The sequence below is a fragment of the Acanthochromis polyacanthus genome, chromosome 21 (assembly GCF_021347895.1).
Source record: "Acanthochromis polyacanthus isolate Apoly-LR-REF ecotype Palm Island chromosome 21, KAUST_Apoly_ChrSc, whole genome shotgun sequence".
Classification (NCBI taxonomy): Eukaryota; Metazoa; Chordata; class Actinopteri; family Pomacentridae; genus Acanthochromis; species Acanthochromis polyacanthus.
Genome location: NC_067133.1, coordinates 27,167,981 through 27,187,031, shown reverse-complemented (window position 1 = coordinate 27,187,031; position 19,051 = coordinate 27,167,981). Strand labels below are relative to the sequence as shown.

General features: G+C 40.3%; 3 protein-coding genes across 6 annotated transcripts in view; 2 read left to right on the top strand and 1 right to left on the bottom strand.

Annotated features, from left to right (window-relative positions):
- The first annotated feature begins 282 nt into the window (after nucleotides 1–282).
- On the top strand, nucleotides 283–1,773 carry LOC110961065 (heat shock protein 30-like). Its single transcript, XM_022208529.2, has one exon. The coding sequence runs from the start codon at nucleotides 283–285 to the stop codon at nucleotides 913–915; it is 633 nt and encodes a 210-aa protein (XP_022064221.2). The 3' UTR covers nucleotides 916–1,773.
- A 252-nt stretch (nucleotides 1,774–2,025) lies between these two features.
- ndufab1b (NADH:ubiquinone oxidoreductase subunit AB1b) overlaps nucleotides 2,026–19,051 on the top strand; it is a 144,076-nt gene continuing 127,050 nt past the window's right edge. Inside the window, exons 1-5 of one of the 2 annotated variants that reach the window (XM_022208531.2) lie at nucleotides 2,028–2,242; nucleotides 3,348–3,467; nucleotides 3,759–3,846; nucleotides 5,668–5,783; nucleotides 5,873–6,263. In XM_022208531.2, the coding sequence (XP_022064223.1) occupies nucleotides 2,072–2,242; nucleotides 3,348–3,467; nucleotides 3,759–3,846; nucleotides 5,668–5,759 (471 nt within the window). In that variant the 5' untranslated portion in view covers nucleotides 2,028–2,071 and the 3' untranslated portion in view covers nucleotides 5,760–5,783; nucleotides 5,873–6,263. Of the gene's footprint in view, nucleotides 2,243–3,347; nucleotides 3,468–3,758; nucleotides 3,847–5,667; nucleotides 5,784–5,872; nucleotides 6,264–19,051 lie in introns of those variants that run through there. The other variant, XM_051941463.1, reaches the window with a different exon arrangement.
- The window catches only part of LOC110961068 (trinucleotide repeat containing adaptor 6A), a 71,927-nt gene continuing 62,278 nt past the window's right edge, over nucleotides 9,403–19,051 (bottom strand). For all 3 annotated transcript variants that reach the window (XM_051941462.1, XM_022208532.2, XM_022208533.2), the window contains 5 exons: nucleotides 18,902–19,009; nucleotides 18,416–18,634; nucleotides 17,199–17,269; nucleotides 16,879–17,018; nucleotides 9,403–15,391 (listed from right to left, as the gene is read on the bottom strand). In XM_051941462.1, the coding sequence (XP_051797422.1) occupies nucleotides 15,043–15,391; nucleotides 16,879–17,018; nucleotides 17,199–17,269; nucleotides 18,416–18,634; nucleotides 18,902–19,009 (887 nt within the window). In that variant the 3' untranslated portion in view covers nucleotides 9,403–15,042. The remainder of the gene's footprint in view (nucleotides 15,392–16,878; nucleotides 17,019–17,198; nucleotides 17,270–18,415; nucleotides 18,635–18,901; nucleotides 19,010–19,051) is intronic.

The window sequence follows — 19,051 nt, the reverse complement described above, 5'->3', positions numbered from 1 at the left end:
GGTGTTTTGCGAATGTCATCTCGGTTTCAAGAAATGAGCCAACCAATGGAGAAAAACTGTAAATCTCTGTACTTCCTCTTGAATGAACTGGAATGATCCAGTGACTCCTGGGAAACAGCTGCACCCAGTGGAGTGTTGTGGTAACAGCAGGAAAGTTCCTGAAGGCTCTGGAGCTCTTCCAGTGCAAGTATAAAAGCTGAGACAGTCCCACCACTGAAACAGAAAGCCACAAACAGCATTTCATCTCACAGCTAGAGGACGCACCATTCACAGTCACTGAAGATGCTTTTCTCTCGTGGACTCCAGATTGATCTCAGTCCCTTCATGGATGTGTACTGGCCTGTTCGCATGCTGTGGCCACAGGTCAGACCTCTGCTCTACCAGCAGGATCTCCTACAGAGAAACCTGAAGGAGCTACGCAGCAGTGTGGAGCTCATGGATAAACTTCAGCACAAGATCCTGGAGGAGACAGAGCCTTTTAGAACAGCCCTGAAGCCAGCGTCCTTCCAGCTGCAGAAACATGGAGAGCACTTTGGCCTGACGCTGGACACTCAAGGCTTTTCCCCCGATGAGCTGTCCGTCAGGCAGGTGGGCAGGAAGATGAGAGTCAGCGGGAAGACAGAGAAGAAACAGGAGGATGAGAACGGGTTTCGCTCTTACAGAATCCAGGAGTTCAAACAGGAGTTTAACCTGCCTGAAGATGTGAACCCTGAAGACGTCACCTGCTACCTGGATCCAGATGGGAAGCTCCACATCAAAGCAGCCAGAGCTCAGTGTGTGGAGAAGGCTGAGAAAGAGCTGATCATCAAGAGGAACCTGGAGGAGAAAACACAGCAGAGTGTGTGTTCACAGGAAGAAAGCAGTGGCACAAAGACACACAACAGCCCACAGGAGAAACATGAAAATATGGACTGATATGCATGTTCTGGTGCCAATGTTGATTATCTGTTAAATTAAAGTGTTCAATGATGATCACATGTAGATTCTGTACATGTGTGTTCAATCAGCATTTTCAATAAATATATTAAAATTTTGGCTTTTTCCTTGGATTTTTCATTAACACAATTTTGTCATTTCCTGTTTAAGTTATGAATCTCATTTTCTTTTAGCCAGGGTTCTTATAGTGTTGGATAAAGTGTTGCAGTAAATTTCTTCTGTATTTGTGTTTTTTTTTATCAGAAAATTCAAAATTTTAAAGGATAAAAATTTCTCACTATCCATTAAAGCTGAGTACAAACTTTACTGCCTTTCCCCTCCAATACATCTTAGATCACTCAACTATAAAAGTACTTTGTTACAGACTATGAATAAAACTGAAAAAAAATATTTCTGTGATCATTTGTGCATTCATAGAACAAGGGCAATAAGACCAGAGGATTTAAAAACAAAACAACAACAACAAAGATATACATTTACTATCCGTCTTTGGGATATTAAGTAATGCACGGCTTAGTGGGTAGAACGGCCGTCTTGCAACCGGAGGATTGCCGGTTCGATCCTAGGCTCGTCGTGTTGATGGTGTCCCTGAGCAAGACACCTGACCCCTAATTGCTCCTGGTGGGTTGTGGTTAGCCTTGCGGGACAGCTTCCGCCACCAGTGTGTGACTGTGTGTGTGAAGTGTGTGAATGGGTGCAAAAAAAAAAAAAAAAAAAAAAAAGTCTGATTCTGATATGGGACAAAAAAAGTTCAAGGCAATCAGTAAGTCAAACAAATGAAATGAATGTTTTTTTCTGGAGCTGTATTACTCGCATCATGTTGTAAAGGATGTTGAAGTATTCTGCTCCTACTGTTATTTAATTTTTTAAACGATTCGTTGATCGATTGCTCGTCCCTGGACTGAATTCTCGCTTTTATTCACATTCTTCTTCTCTCACATTTATCGAGGTAATTATTTTGTAATAACACATTTCAAAGATGCATGTCTTAATAAAAGAAAAAAAAGCACATTAAAACACACATAAACTACAAATTAAAAACAGCTCGTGTTGTGCGCATGCTCACCGCCCTTGACCCCGTTTCTTCTTCTACGCCTTACATGCTGGCAGCTGCTACCAGTAGCTTCTCTCCGTCATGGCGGCCCGTGTCCTGCAGCAGTGTGTTCGCTCCTTCGCCCGGCCTTCGCTGAGGCTTTGCTCCGCTAACCTTGCAGTCAGAGCCGCTGCCGCCCCAACAGCAGCCCTCCACCGACCTCTCTCGTTCGCCGCAGACAGCCGGAGGACGCGGTGGCTCGGCCAGAGCCGGGTGAGTCTCCGGTAACATTGAAGAGCCGTGGCCTAGCTGTGACCTACCGATGTCTTTCACAACCGTCCGGCTAACACAGACCGCTGAAAGTTCTGTGTTAGTTCTGTGTTGGGAGAGGGTTATTTTAATATGAACAAATCTCTGTCAGTCGAACAGTCTGGTTGAAAACCACGAAAGTCTGTAACGATAAATTTTGGTGACAGAACTGCCATGTTTTTCCTGCTGCTCAGCTAGCTGGTTAGCATAGTTGGTGCGTTCACTGACACACTTGTATTTACACCTCTATGACCTCCCTTTTACAGTTACTAGGATGTCAAAGCTTAAACTAACATTCTTTAGCAAATCCAGGCTTAGCATTAGGTATAGATTCATATCTGTTATGCACCGAATTGTAAACTGGTGGTGTTAAATGATGTGAAAGGTACAACTTGAATCGTATTGCTGCAGTGGATTCTTGCTCACAGTAAAGATGATGCATTATTCATATCTCGTATTCATAAGTTCAAGTACTGAGAAGGAACACGAGACAGTTGTGTTCATAGAAAATTTAATTAACTTGAGATGTGACATGTTGATTAAAAAATAGTAATAAATTTCATATTCTCCCCACAGACACTTAAGAAGCAGTAAAAATATGCAGCTTTATTCGTAGAAACAGCGTCCTCACATGATCTGGAACTCAGTCTACAACTTGGAGTAGCTTGTTCCAGTTATTAGTGTTTTAGTAGCTTAACTTGGCCCAGACAAACCCTAACCTTAATGCACTGATTTGGTTCTGATGTAGCCGCCTCTCACTACTCAAGCAATGCCCCCCCACAGAATAACCCTGAAGAATAAATGTTGAAAAGTTTATTATTTTTCCGCTGAGCATATATATGTTGAGTTTACTGTAAGATTATGTGCATTTTAAAGTGCTTATGTGTCCTCCAGATGCTGGAACATCGGTCTAATTGTGTCCCACAGCCTGTTTACAGTTTGTAGCAGTTCAGCTTACAGCTCAAACAGCTTCAGGTCTCGATCACACCGTCTTCCCTCTCTGTGCCTCACCCCACCCCTTCACCACCTCTGCTCCTGACATATTCTCCATCCTTTCTGCCCTCCTCAGACCCCCTCGGTGAGTGTGCTGTGCCGACAGTATGGCGACCTGCCCCCTCTCACCCTGGAAACCATCAAAGACCGCGTCCTGTATGTACTGAAGCTCTACGACAAGATCAACCCAGAGAAGGTGAGGAGGAGTATAAGTTAGCTGAGAGGCTGCCAGCCCTGCTTGCTTTGAGCTAAAACAACCAGTAAATAGGTTAACGTGGACTTAAAAGTAGTGCCAGAGTCACATGTTTTGTCTAATATTCTAATGCATGCTCTGTTAAACTTGTATTTTGTTTTGAGGCTACATCAGCAGCTTGATAGAGTAATGACTTTATCTCTTGGTAAACAATCTAGCCAATAATGATTTAATTAAAGTTGTCCACTATTTGACCTTTGTTCTGTGAGTAAAATGATCATTTCTGTTCTACAGCTGCAGACGTCTTCCCACTTCATGAAAGATTTGGGTTTGGACAGCTTGGACCAGGTGGAGATCATCATGGCCATGGAAGATGAGTTTGGTAAGAGCTGGCATGCAAACCTTTTTTAAGCAGCAACTAGTCTTTTAGAGTTTCAAAGTATACTGCATTAAAAATATTACAGATTGATGTTTTAGACATCAAGCACAGCTTAACCCTCTAAGACCTACCACTGTGCAAGTTTGCCAGGGCATATTTGTACATTTTTACATACTGTAGTGCAATTTTTTTGGAGCATTTTTATTTGCTTTACATCAACATAACCCTTATATCCCAAATATTAATAATATGCATTGACTTTTGTCTTAACTACTACAATAAATTGCTTAAAAGTGCAATAAACCTTGTTTTTTCACGTATATTTCAAGATACAGAAATTGCATAGCTGAGTCCCTCAAATTTGTAAATGCAATGAAGTTGCACAATATCCGTGGTCTCATTTGCGAAGATTTTTATTATGTGCGCTTTACTGTGCATTTTTACAAACCATCAATGCAACGAAAGAGCGCTCTGAGACACAGTGAATGTGTGAAATGATGGTGGAACTCCCCAGATTTTAGATGCAAAAAGAATGATCGATGTAGCTTGTCTGGTTTCAAATCTACTGCTAATCAAAAATGAATACTCAAATTGTAGCACTGCACTGGGCTCTATAGGGTTAAAAACTATAGCTGTCATGGATTTTGCATGAGAGGAAATGTGTTTAAAATGTTTGGAAGCTGATCCCCTGTGGTAATTAGATAGAGGGATAAGTGTTGATGTGGCCAGCCTTTAGTGTGTCCTTAAGTAGGGTCACTGTGGTTTAAGAAGCACTAAGCAACTCTCTAACACTGTCAATAATCCAACCTATGGGAAGTTTTTCAAATTTGAAATAAATGTTGATTCTTACGCTGGTATTTTCCCCTCATGTGTCTGGACCTCTGTTCAACATTAAGGCATGTGAAGAATGCTCGGCCATGACTTGGTGTGTCGCTGGTGTTTGTTTGTCCGTTAGCTGTGAAGAGACATAATGGGTAGTTACTGTCCAAAGACAATAATCGCCCAAAGGAAGGAGGAAATCCAGTGTTTATGTGGAAAAATGTCTGCATTCTTTGCTTGAATTCAAAGTTGATTTATGAGGGAACTGACAAGAGTACATTGCTTTCTATCATCACATATTACTGTCCAAACTTTTCAACGGTCGTGTACTTTTTGAAATTGATGAACTGTTGTAAAAATATTCTGATAGTTTTTATGAAAACCCTTTAAACTGCAGTCTTTGAAATACTTTGAAATTCAAAATTTCAACCCTAGAGTGTTATTGGAGGATGTAAGACTTCTTTACTTTTGTGACATTCCAAGAAACGTATTTATCATCACTTAGCACAATGTGTGAGTTTCGTCAACAAACCATCGTTAGTTTTGACATTTTGATTGCAAATACGGAAGAGGACTGAACCACAAGTCCACTTTTTTCCAAGTTCTGAGAAAAGAAAAAGTTGGATACCCTTCGGGCCTCTGATTGGTCAAATGCCACGATGTAGTGTGCTGTATCATAGAGTGGTTTTTGCTGATTGGATGATGAAAACCACGTGCTTTTTGACCTCACTGAGAGGCAGGAATAACACCATAAGTTACCAAATATGATCACTACCCCGATGAAGGGCTACATATGTGATTTTCCCTTTGCTCATGAACAGATCTTTATCAGTGCAGAACTGGTTGATAGATTCGATTGTATGCAGCACAGATGTAGTTTAATTGACAGAACACATGTCTATGCCAGCTGCCATTTGAAGGGTTTTTTTGTTTGTTTTGGAACACCTTAGTGTTTACAGGACTCTTTTTTTTTTTTTTTTTTTAACTTGTGTGTTTCTGCTGCAGGCTTTGAAATCCCAGACGCAGACGCAGAGAAGCTGATGACTCCTGAGGAGATTGTACAGTACATCGCAGACAAGAAGGATGTTTATGAATAATCTGTTCTATAGCTCGATACAGAGGCAAGTCACAGCAAGTTTCTGTCCTCTTTTCTGTTTCTTAGATGATCATATGATTTGTTGTAACTGAGTATTTTTTTCTTCTTCCACAGAGGGTGACCCTACAAACAGGAAGTCCTTGTGCTGCAGATGGACGCCAAACCATTTCCCACCTCAACCCTGTCAGCTCTTCTGTCTCTTACGGCGACGTCACCTGCCCGTCTTTTGTTTGACTGTATTTAAATGAACATGTTGTTGGGAGCTTTGGGATAAAACTCTAGATTAAACAAGGTTGTATCTCAGTTTTGAGTTCACGTTCTTCCAGCTCCTCCCTGTGGTTCTGATGTATAATTTCTCATGAATAGATCAATAAAGACCCGTGCTGTACGGTTGTGCGTTGACTGTGCAGCTCTCTTATGCACAAGCATGTTGTGTAGTTCTGCTCACTGAATGAAAAACAAAACGCAACTTGAAAAATAAAGACGGTCGTGTAGTTGAATTTAACCAAGTGTGTTTCACCATTTCTGAAGCAAAACTTAGTCCTGATGCTAAACTGTTTGCATCCATTATCAGCTGACTCAAGTTTTTCAAAATGAGGGTCCCAAAACTCCAATTTCCATCGGGCTGCATCAGTAATCTACATATTTAACAGCATTGCTAGACGAACTAAGACAGACTTGCAATGCTTAAAGTACCGTCTGAGAGACTGCAAAGGAAAATGTAAAAAAACAACAAACAAACGTGGCTTAGATATGATCTGAGATTATACCAAAGTACCTGAGGCTTAGATGGAGTCGAGCTTTTTTAGTGTGAAGCTGACCACAGTGAAGCACAGAGGTGGGATTTTGACATTCTGGGACTGTGAGTGCAAAACGGGTTGATGTTTGCAAATGGCACCATGAATGCCTGTGGATATATCAAAAAGACTGGTTGTCAAGATGATTCCCAGTCTGTAGAAGTGGAATTATTACAGCGTGAGAGCCATCCAAAGCCACAAAAGGAAAACTGAACATTACAAACCCTTTAACCCTCCTATTACCTTCAAATTGACCAACATCTTCTATCCTTGGGGTCAATTTGACTCCAACAATGTAAACCACCAGAAAATGATTAGAATTTAAATTGTTCTCCAAATTAATGTGTCAGGTACTTTGTCTTTTTGTTGACTGCCTAAGTAGACCTTTCAATTCAACAACCCCCCATCCACTCTGCTTATACAGGGTGACACAAAAAACGGGAACTTTTTAACAATCCAATAAAACCAAGAGTGATGGAAGAAAAATATTTCATTCATAGTAACTGAAACCTTAAAACATGCAATTTAAGAAACAATGATGGAATTTTCATTTTTTAAAAATTACTTCCTGTAGATGCCGTCCTCCTGTACGAATGCTTTCTTGTAATCTACCGGGGGCTATCTCAAGAGTAAAGTGTACACGACTCGACCAAGAACTCTGGAGGAGTTAAAACAGAGAATTCAGGATGAAATTCACAGTATTCCAGCTGAGATGTTGGAGCGGTCAATGAGGAATCTCAACAGCAGATTTCAAGAATGCATTTATACAGGAGGATGCCATCTACAGGAAGTAATTTTTAAAAAAGAAAATTCCATCATTGTTTCTTAAATGGCATGTTTTAAGGTTTCAATTACTATGAATAAAATATTTTTCTTCCATCACTCATGGGTTTACTAGAGTGTTAAAAAGTTCCCTTTTTGTGTCACTCTGTACATGCAGAATATCAGAAATAGATATCTTTTTGGTGTTTTAATGGATTATATTATTTCAAATTTATATTTTTGTTCTCTGTAACATATAATGAAAAACAATTTCTGTTATCAAGAATTGTATTATGTTTGAGGTAAATTTAACCCCAGGAAAAACTAACACAATTTCAAAAAGTTTAGGACCCTGAAGCTTTTTAGAAATTAGAAAATTGCATATTCTAGTGACCTCAGTATCATCCAAAACAATCTAAACTGTGTACAATGTTGATATTTCTTATATTTTTTCTTTAACCCTTCTGTTTTCCTCATTTACTGTCACCAAAAAAATATTGCTTCCTTGTCTGAAAAAAAAAATCCCCCAAATTTCCGAAAATTTACAAAACATTCAGGAAGAAAATTACAAATCCTTAAAAATTTCCCTTAAAAGTTCATTAAAAAATCCCCCAAAGTTGACAAGAAAATTCTTAAATATTTTCCAAAAATGAGTAGCAATCTTCCCAAAAAAATCCCAAAAACATCTAAAGTGATGACATATATATATCAGTAAAACTTCTAATATTTTCTTTAAGAACAAGAAACATTTTTAGCACTTCTGTTTTTCCACCAAAAATGTTCAAAGATTTCCCAAAAATGTTGAAAATGTGAACATCAGAAGTTTCAGTGTGGAAACATACATACTCTTTCCACATTTTGGAACTTTAAACCAGGTCAGTTTTGACCCGCAGGACGACACGAGGGTTACATTGACCCCAAAGAACACTGATGCATACGACATGTTTGAAGTACACTGAAAACATATCATCACAAATTTTATATTTACGCAGTTGTCCCCATTAAATTATGAAAAGTCATTAAATACGAAGAAAAAAAAGCTGTCATTTATTTAGGGACATTAAACACTGAATGGGGTCATAGTGACCCCAAAGATAATAGGAGGGTTAAAGCACTGTAAAAAGAAAAGCAGCACATCCATCCAGCAAATATGTAATTATTAAAATAAAGAGGAGTAACAGAAGGTTTAGATTTGATCAAATTTGTCCAACACTGGTATCCTCTGTGCAGGACTGAGTCCATCAATAAAAACGCATAAAAAAAGATACTGGTTAAAACAGATTTGAACCTGAATTTTTGTTGCATAAAATCTCTGCTGTGTGGCCTGTATTTTTAATACAGTAGATCTCAACTATATTTTAGACAACATTTTTGACAAAAACATACTGTTCTACTTCGAATTACTGTGTGGTAATAGAATTTAAAAACCAATGTAATGTGATATTGCACAGGAGTGGAATCATTTCAGTTCTGTAAAGTTTTACATTCACAATTGTCCCAAAGTTTAGGGTCTCTTAGAAATGTCCTTATTTTTTGAAAGAAAAGCATTTTTTAAAAAAATCAAGATAACATCAAATTAATCAGAAATACAGTCTAGACATTGCTAATGTGGTAAATGACTATTCTAGCTGCTGATTTTTAATGAATATCTCCATAGGGGTACAGAGGAACATTTCCAGCAACCATCACTCCTGTGTTCTAATGCTACATTGTGTTAGCTAATTGATGGTTAGAAAACCCTTGTGCAGTTATGCTAGCACAAGAATAAAAGCGTGAGTTTTCATGGAAAACATGAAATAGTCTGGGTGACCCCAAACTTTTTTTTTTTTAGTTGCAAATAAAAAAAGTAGTATGCAAATAAAACTGATAACAGACCTACCCGTGCTACACCACATACAAAGGAAAGCTGAATTTCAGAAACAAAACATTGTAATATGTTAAGCAGACAATTCAAGGTTTTCTTGCAAACAAAACTAAAAACTTGAACAAGGAGGATTAGAGTTTTCAAATCTGCAAACATTACAGCGGTTATCTTGTCTGGAGACATTTTACCAACAGAGAAATGAAGTCTCGGGGGGCGACTGCTGTCATTGTTAGTCTTTTATTGAGGGTTGTACCCAAGTTATACAGCTTTGTATGCTGGCTGCAGGAGCCAGAGGGTTACAAACAGTAATCAGTATACGAGTACAGCCAACAGAAGACCTACTACCTACTACTCTACACCTTAGTACAGATGCTCTTAAGAGCACTAAAATCCAGAAAAATAAGAGAAAAAAAAATACAGAACAAACCAAGCAACAAAGGAAGGAGAATAAAAAGATTAAATGAAACCAAACAAATAGACAGCATCAGAGGAGACATTCATTATTAGAGCACACTGGAGTTGGTTTTCTATACCTTGTAATATCAGGCGACTTCGTTTTTGTCAATTTTTATACCCATACAAATAAAGATTGTCCTTCAAAAAGTGCAGATTCCACCGAAGTTTAAGATAAAATCCTTTGATGACCCGAGGAAGACATTTGAAAATAAAAAGGTACTTCCTGTTTTGTTTGTAAGAGAGGAAGACTCCCTCTCAATGATTATAGACACTGTATGCTTATATTCTCATATATATATATATATATTTATGATATATAGTTTCAACAGTCTCCCAAAGCGATGTGCATAATAGGTTTACAGGTGATCCAACTACACACTGTGGATTGATAGAATCTCTATAAAAAACATTGTAGTTGTGTAAAATTTGCAGTTTCACCGGCCTCTCTCCGCTCGGCTTATCGAGCAGGAGACGAGCTGTGAAAAGAAACAAACGGACTTTTGCAAATCTTAACCTGCCCTCCTCTCCTGCTACAACTGGCCCGACGGTTGCTAGGTAATAAAGGTTTTTTTTCAGTTTTATTATTTATTATTAGTAATAGTAGTACTAGAAGTACGATTCAACGATGGCACGACATGTTTGAGGAACATTATTGGGAATCCCATCTCAGCTGTTTTTAATTTTTTTTTGGGATTATTTTTTTTCTTATTTATTTATTTATTTAAAGAAAGCAAAAAATAGAAGAAAAAGAAAATAATAAACCAAGGTGGACATGGAAGCCTGGGTTCAACACTCCACTGCATAGTCTCTCTGAGCGACCCCCACCCCTAACCCTCTGTACTGTGCCCACCCACCCAGTAAACCCACCCAGTAAACCCACCCACATCTTTGTGCTGGTTAGACTAAAGCTTTTCAGGGTTTGTTTGTGTGTGTGTTCATACTAAATGTAAAATGACAAAAAAGACAGCAGATTCTCACAGTTTTTGTGTTTTTTTCTTTTGTTGTTTTTTTTTTTGTGTATTTTTTTTAGTTTTTTTCTGTCAAAAAAATAGCCTTAGCGCTTTTTTGATCGACCGTAGGAGCCGTTGGTTGTGTGTTATGATATAGCATTTTACTCACAGGATAGTTAAGTCAAGAGAAACACAAAGAGTCACATTATTTTTTCTTAAATATTAAAAAGTAGTAGAGTATCACCAGCCAGCTTCCCTCCTCTCCTAACTCTCATCCTCCCCTCGTCTGGCCCTGTCGGGAAGCTGCTTGGCAGCCCTGGGGATTGTACATTGCTCATGGTGGTTTTCACTCACTGAAAAGGTTTTCCTCACATCATCCTTTTGCAAATGACATTTTTCTTCAAGCATTTAACATTGTCCAGCTTTTTAAAATACATATATGCACACATACACAACTACAAAACAGAAAAAAAAAGTATCAATCCCTTTCCTTCCCTCTCACCCTCCCTCCTCGATTTGGCATGATAATGTGTTCCAACATACACAGACTGGGTTTTCCAACACGCACACGGACACGCCGACAGCAGACTGGATGACACAGAGCGAGAATTAAGCCGGGAACCAAAACAATAACATCAACATTAATGAGAGGCATTTTACAGACATTGCTTGTCCCTTCTCTAACAGCAGAGCAGTGCTGCCTCCCGAGCAGCCGATCTGGAGTCTGTTCCTGTCCCAGTAATGGTTAAGGTAAGGATACTGAGAAGGGACAAAACAGCTCCCACATCACAGCGTGAGGAGAGTTAACACTGCCAAAATCAGAATGAACAAAGTGTAAAGTAATTTCAATGAGCAGTAAAAGGGAATATAGACATTGTAGAGTGCACTTGCCCCAGACCTCTTGTCAGTTTTGCGTCTCCTCTCCTGTAGTTAAGCTTTAGGAGTCAGGAGGGAGAGCTGATCCTGGATAAGCCAGCGAGGAGGCAAGTGTAACCCCGAGTCCCTGAAAAGCCAGGAAGAACCAGCCAATCACAAGCCACATCCCCCTTGCCTGAGTCACAACGGGCCTACAAGAAGCCTCGCCTCTTTTCAGTCAAGCTCAAGACACGAGCATCTCTACGGCAACAGCCGCCAATGATCACCATGACAACCAGGCGCCATCAGAACAGTAGTTGAATTTTTCTTCTTGATTTCTGTCATGCGGTGGTTTCCAGGTGCCAGAGAAGGCAGATCGAGGCTCCGCTTTTATACTTTAAAAACCGTTTCAGCTACATTCTGGCTCGGTTCGGGCGCCGTGGCGAAGTCGCCGCTCCGACCGGCCGGCCCAGCGAACAGGGAGAGGTAAACCTGGAGAGGAGGCCGCCCCTCCTTCTTCTCTCGCTCCCTTCACTAAGGCCAACAAAGCACCATCTTCTCTGGTCACAGCACACACACACACACACACACACACACGCAAGCAAACACACACACACACACACCTTTCACTTCAGTTGAAAACAGACACACACACAAACTTTACCCTGTCACAATACTCTCACAGGCGCATCTTCTCCCTCAAACAGACCCGAAAATCCAAACTATGCCCACCGTCTGTCCGACCGTCTCGGCTTTGCCTTTCTCTTGCTCGGCCTTTCCTCCAAGAATCCACGGCTAGTGCAAAATCCAAGGCTCCTCAGTTCAATTTGTCAAATTAAGTTAACTCAAAAATAAATGACAAAAACACGGTTCAGATGTTCCACTTGATAACAAATTGTTCAACACGACAAAAACAAATAAGATATATATATATAGTTTAAGCAAAGAGATCTGGAATTAAGTAAACTAATCTTTTGTATGATTGAATTATTTGGTAGAGAGCAGTTCAATACTGGCACACACCACAGTCAAGTCTGGCTAATACTCAAGGTTCTGTCTCACTACATATGCTTTGAAGTTGTTAAATAATCACGGCTAAAAACACAACTAAAGCTTCTAGTACTTCTGAAATAAAAACCCTATATCGGAGGGGGAAAAACGTGCGCAAACACACTCACAACAGGCAGAATAATTACACGATGAAGAAAAGAAATTAAGGTCCATGGCTTCGCTAATGCTGACTTCTCGCACTCTCTGAAGCGTTTGTTATTCCCCGAAAAATTGTGCATCATAGGAACTAAACAATCACTGGTAGAATAAGGTAACTATTATTCACGCTTGTATTTTTATCGACAAAACACACCAGTGGTGGATTTACATTCGCGCCGTTCTCACACACACAACCACAGCGGTAGAACTCACATCCGCCGGCACACACACACACACACACACACACACACACACACATGTCAGAAACTTCAGATGAGTACCCCCCCGACCCAAAGGAGAAAAAAAGAAAAAAGAAGAAAAAAACAGTACAACAATACAATCATATTCTATTTGTAAACAGGTAGAAGCCACTTGACTTGTTGTTGCATCTTCGGACACAATTAGGATCAAGGCAATGAAATGTGGACGACTTTTGCACTGTTAAAATATAATCTTCAACCAAAACACGATTTTAAAGTTCTTTCCTTTTTTCTTTTTTTTTGTCAAAACACCATTTGTGGCAATGAGAGCGATTAAAAAAAAAAAAAGAGAAAAAAGCAAGTAATATTTGTTGTACTTAATGAGACATTTAAAACATTTTGTGAGACACGGGAAGAAGAAAGAAAAACGCCTCTCAGTAGGCCATGTGAATGTGAGAGGCTACAGTATGCATAGATACAGATTTGCCTTTCTCTTGGTTTATAAGTCTGACGAGACAACATTTTCCACACACACTCACACGATAACACTCAACCACGTTTGATTTTTACATCAGTGGAGTGGAGGAGTGGAGGAAGAGGAGGAGAGAGGGAGCCTGTCCTCCACCCCCCCACATCAGGCCCTCCCCTCCCTCAAAAGACAGCATATTGAAAGCAGTGTGTTGAGCTTCTCCAGCTTAAAGCAGTTATTTGGCAGAGAAAAAAAACAACTTACAGACCTATACATAGTTTTCAGTGCTAGAAATTGGATTTTCCTTTCCTACAAGGAGTAGTAGTTTTTTTTTTTTTAATTCAACTACAAGGGGAGGAAAACTGGCTTGATTTCCTGAGAACCATTGCTGGTTATTTAGCAGACAAAGAGGAATAGTTCAAATAACCAACGCCATGGCCAAAAACACTGATCCGAATTCCCAGAGTTACAAAGCATCGTCTTCATCCTCAATAAGAGTTTACATTTTTTGTTTTTCTGTTTGTTTTTATAAATTTTTTAGTGCATTTTTTTTAACATTTTTATATTTTTTTGTGCATTTTCCGTTTTATTTCCATCTTCTCTTTAAAATGAAGAATGAACACACGTTCCGCCTCCTAAGTCTTGTAAACAAGAGGTTGCAGTGTGGCACCTCCAAAACATTGAAAGCCTATTCTGAAAGTGCTGTTCCCCCCACCTGCCCACTAGGGGGCTGACGGGGGGCTTGCTAGATAGGCTCCGCCACCTATATTAGGGTGAGCGGGGCTTGCTAGTCCCAGCTGCGGCTACAGTCCTTTGCACTGCAGAGCTCAACGTTCTTTAGTTTTAAAACAAAATTGGTGCAATACTTTTAAATGTCACTTTTACTATCACCAGATAATCATCCTAAGTCAGGTTTTATTCTTTAACTATCTGTTGATCTTGAACTCCACGACAACGCAGTAAGGTAGGCGTGCCAAGGCAGAGAGGAGCGCACACGTACTCATTCACAACTCACACACACACACACACACACACACACACACACACACACACACACACACACACACACACACACACACACACACACACAAAGTACTTCCACACACACGTGCGCATGCACACGCATACACACATACGGTAAGGACCTCAATGAGTAAACAGCTACACTGGAAAAACTGGCTGCTCCCTCTATATTGCAGATTATATATACTGAGAAAAAACCACATTCAGTGCAAAGTTAAAAAAGCTCATACTCCAACATTGTCAGCAAACAAATGCAAAAAAAAGAAAGAAAATAAAACAAAAAGAAAACGGTAAAAATAAAAAGAATTGGAATTCAAATAAACATGACGAATGAAACAAAAAAATATATATAATAATGAGCTCGATTGAAGCTTTTTTTCGGTCTGAAAGAGCACTACCTGGAAGCAAATATCCATCCGTTCACATTATAGAATTGGCCTGCATGATTCAAGTATTCCGACTGATATGTTTTTGGGCTAAAACAAAGTGGACATATGTGCAGAGAGAGAAACGTAACTTGTTTTCCACAGGGGAGACCCCGTATTGTTGAATATCTTGTAAGTGAGAAAGAGTCCAACTAGTGCCATAGCGTTTATAACTACTTGTTTTTTTTGTTTTGTTTTTTTTACCATTTTCTTCTGCTGATTATTGATAATTCTCTACTGACCCTTCCCCCAGCCTGTGTGATTGGCAGGCGGTTCACATGGAGTCCCCGCTGCCCGTCAGGTGATCTACCGGGAGGAAGGAGCTGATTGGAGAGGGGCTGCTGATCCTCCCTGCCTCGGTGCCACTGGGGCTCCCCCACAGGCTACTGGAATAGTTGGGCCCGCCCCAGAGGGAGGAGCTGTGGAGATCGCTGCTGTTCCACTGGCTAGCTTCAGGAGCGCGGCTGGGAAAGGGGTGAGACTGATCCATTCTGCTCTGAGAAGAGCCGATGGCCTGCCAGCCAGAGGAGGGAGTGGCCAATGACTGCCCTTGTGCAAAGAAACGGTTGATTTCCTCCTCGCTGGCAAACTCAGCCAGAATAGTAGTGTTCCCCAAAACACACCTGTAGGGATGCACCAGGTGAGAGAGTGTGAGTGTGTGGTTGCTGCTGCCAAACATCCTCCACAATTAACACATTTACGTACTGACTGACTAAAACCAGCTCTATTAATTCTTCTATACATCCCACCATACAGCTTGTATGAGTCTGACTTCAGGAATCAGGTTTGTAGTAATTATTGGAAACTGACTGTTGTCATAGTGTTAATTTTCCTTCTTTGCTGCTGCTCTCATGGCCAAGAAATCACAAATTAAGTTTGAATGGAATAAGTTAAATAAATCTGGATTAATATGTTGGTTGAAGTTCTTGAATATCAAACAAAATAAGTGCAAAAATAAAACTTTGGAAGAGAATAACACTCACTCCAGAACAAAAAAAAAACCCACATCAAAAGTGCAATTTATGACTTGTAAACAAATATTTGCGTAACTATCCCAACTGTTACCTGACCTTTTACTTTCGGGATATGTCCTTTTGTTTACAGTCTCCTGTGTTTCTTTCTCACTGGTCAGACTTTTGCCCTCCCTGGGGCGTTGCCGTGGTTACGCTGCCATCTCTCTTGTTTGCGCTACCCTACTTTTTGTTTGCAGTGCAGAGACAGACCTCTTGCATGAGCAGATAATTTTCAGGAGAGCTTCCCGATTGGCTTAAGTGGCTTTGAGCGGCAGCTCAGTGATCCAGATGTTGCTCTGGCCAACTTGCCGGCAAAATGAGCAACTCTGTCACTAAATTTAGCAACTTTCCAGACCCCTTGGGAAACCTATTTTACCTATTTATAAATCTCGCAATGTTTTGGACAGGCCTGAGCTGCTTTCTGTAGGACAGTCGGCAATGTTTCTCTGCAGGCAAGAGTCTTTTCTATCAAACACCTGCAAAAATAGTTTAAAAGGAAGAAGCTTTGGGTTTTTTTTCTGGCCTTTTTTATGATATGGGACCGTGGAAAGAGACAGGAAACACCCCTATTAATGGTTCGCCCACTCAGCCAGCTGAGCTATCTGGGCACCTAGAAGTTTTATTTTTGATTTTGTTTGACATTTTGTAGGTTTTGATTGATTTTACTGACACAAATATAATTCCTGAGGTTTGTTTAATCTTCTGCATTAACTAATCATGATCTTGTTTACATGGCATTTTAGAAATGAGCCTATGGCAGAGAGCAGACTGTACCGCTTATGTAAGTGCATGTAAACACATTAGGTGTGTCATAAATCAAGAACACATGGCCAATCTGTAAAATGGAACTTCCATTTATGTATCCAACCATTATGTGTGCAGGAGACAGCCGACACTGAAATTAGCTGATGAAAAGTAAATAATGATACCACCAGCTTCAGAGAGAGCAGAAATGACTCAGTACTGATGCCATAATCTTGTATGACAGGCCAGTCAATATCCCATAATGACCCTGGCTTAATTGTAAGTCAGTTTGATTAGATCTGACTTAAAAAGGGAAGGTGGAGCGTGTATATGTTTGTGTAACGTTTACTTACATGTGCAGGCTCTTCTGGGCCTTTGCAGCCTCATCCTTGGAGCTGTAGCACACCACAGCGTTACCATGCGGCAGGTTGAGGTGGAATGTGATCAGAGGGCCGTGCTGCATGCACAGAGTCCTCAGTGTAGAGCCGTCAATCTGGGAGACCAATGCCCACACAAACACAAACAGAGACAGCAGACAAACAGAGTGCGTTTAAAAAAAAAAAAAAAGCCGGCAACTATCAGTCACAAACATTTCTTCAAATTGTTGTTTTTGTTCTAAATAAAAAGACAAAAATGCACAAGTAAAACATTACATTTTTGCAAATTCAAGTACCTGAGGTGTGAGATTTTTCAGAACAAGCCATTGGGTTCTCCCTGAGCTGCTGCTGTCACCCCAACTGGAACCTGCCAACACAGCGAGGAACAATCATCAGCTAAGACAGGAAGAGTTTCAGGTAAAATAAACGAGTATTAAAGTGATAACTAGTGGAGAAAACTGGAGAAATCCAAAAAGAAGTGCTGCAGTGTGTGTGTCAAAGTAACTATATGAAGACATAAGTAATAACTTCACTTAACGCAGTATACATAATAGTAACAGGATATTTACAATATTATTTCAACATTTTTAACCCCTTAACCTTCAGTGTACCGCCGGCGGTACACCTACTAATTTGCATAGGAATTTCAAGAATGTCTGACGGCTGCAAACACGATTATACAAACACTATACGCCGATGGAAAGCTTAGATTCTCATGAATCCGCCGGTATAAACCACTTTCAGATGCGATTACTACAGCGGGTGAGAAAAACACATTTGTCCGACAAAAACGAATATTCATCCATCCGTTCTCTATACACGGCTTCAACGCACACACCGCGACTCACATTTCCGGGTTCATTATTACACACAAAAAAAAAGATTCCACAAAAAATGGCCATAATCCAACCTTTTACATCCAGATGACACAAGCCAGTAAACTGTTTTGTCCAAAACATGTCCTGAAGTCGGTATAAAATCCACGAATCGGTCATTTTCAAGGAAATGCACCTCGCGATGCCCGTCCAATATTCCCCGTATTTTTCGTAATTTTTTTTATTTAAAAATAGAATATTAGCGATTTTTTTGTACTGAAAACGGCTGGAATTGACTGAAGCTTAAAGGGTTAATTTCCATGTAGATGTTAAGAATCTGCAAAAGCTGTTGACAGTACCTATTACAAGTATGCCAACTGTCACCTAAATAAATTACAAATTCTTGTAATACACTCAGTATTTCACTCACCTTGCCTATATCTATGTAAACCAAAGACAAGTCTATTAAATGCGGTCTCTCATTTTCCACATCACAATTTTCAGGCAAAAATGGTCACATTGGACGTATCATTGTAAGGAATCTTTGTAATGTTAAAATGCTGCTACAAATTGCCCTTTTTTCTTGTTTAAAGTTTTGGTGTCACAAGACTTAGCGACAGAAAAGTGACACCAAGAACTGTAACAAATGCCACATCAATAGCGGCACAGATTACTGAACGGTCTCCCTGTTCTCTCACCAGGTGTATATCTGGACTCAGTGGAGCCCCAGCCCCCCAGCCTCAGGGCAGAGCCATCCCAGCCGGAGGAGGCAGGGCTGGGCTTCTGGCTGGTGAGGCCAGGTGGTGGTCTGGAGGGAGCCGCCTTTGGTGGCAGGGGGACCTTCCAAAGCTCATGGGCTAGGGAGGAGTTGGACACAGAACCGCCGCTGGGAGACCACTTTGACTCACTGGGTCTGGCTGCAAAGAGAAGAGAAATGAAACCTGTTTACATCCTCCTGTTCATATCTCAATCAAATGTTGAATAGATTTTTTAAGAGAAAATGGAAAAGTTAGAGGAACATAAGTAAGCCAGGCAAACATCTTTTGCTTTAAACTTCCTCTCTGATATTTTGCAATACACTTGATTTCTTTTTACTCTGGGCTAGCTCAACATTTTTTCTCTCCTCTAGAGGCTCATTCACATCATTTGGCCTCACTGCAATGGTTTTAAACAGGGACACGTACCTGAAGTGCTTTGTGCTGTACTGGTGAGGGAACCGCTGTGGCTGGAGGCACGAATGGATGACCAGGCACTGTTAGAAGGCATCGTGGTGTTCAGTGATGAGGATGGCCCTGGGAAAGACAACAAGGAGGGTTAGTGTTCATGTTTTCATG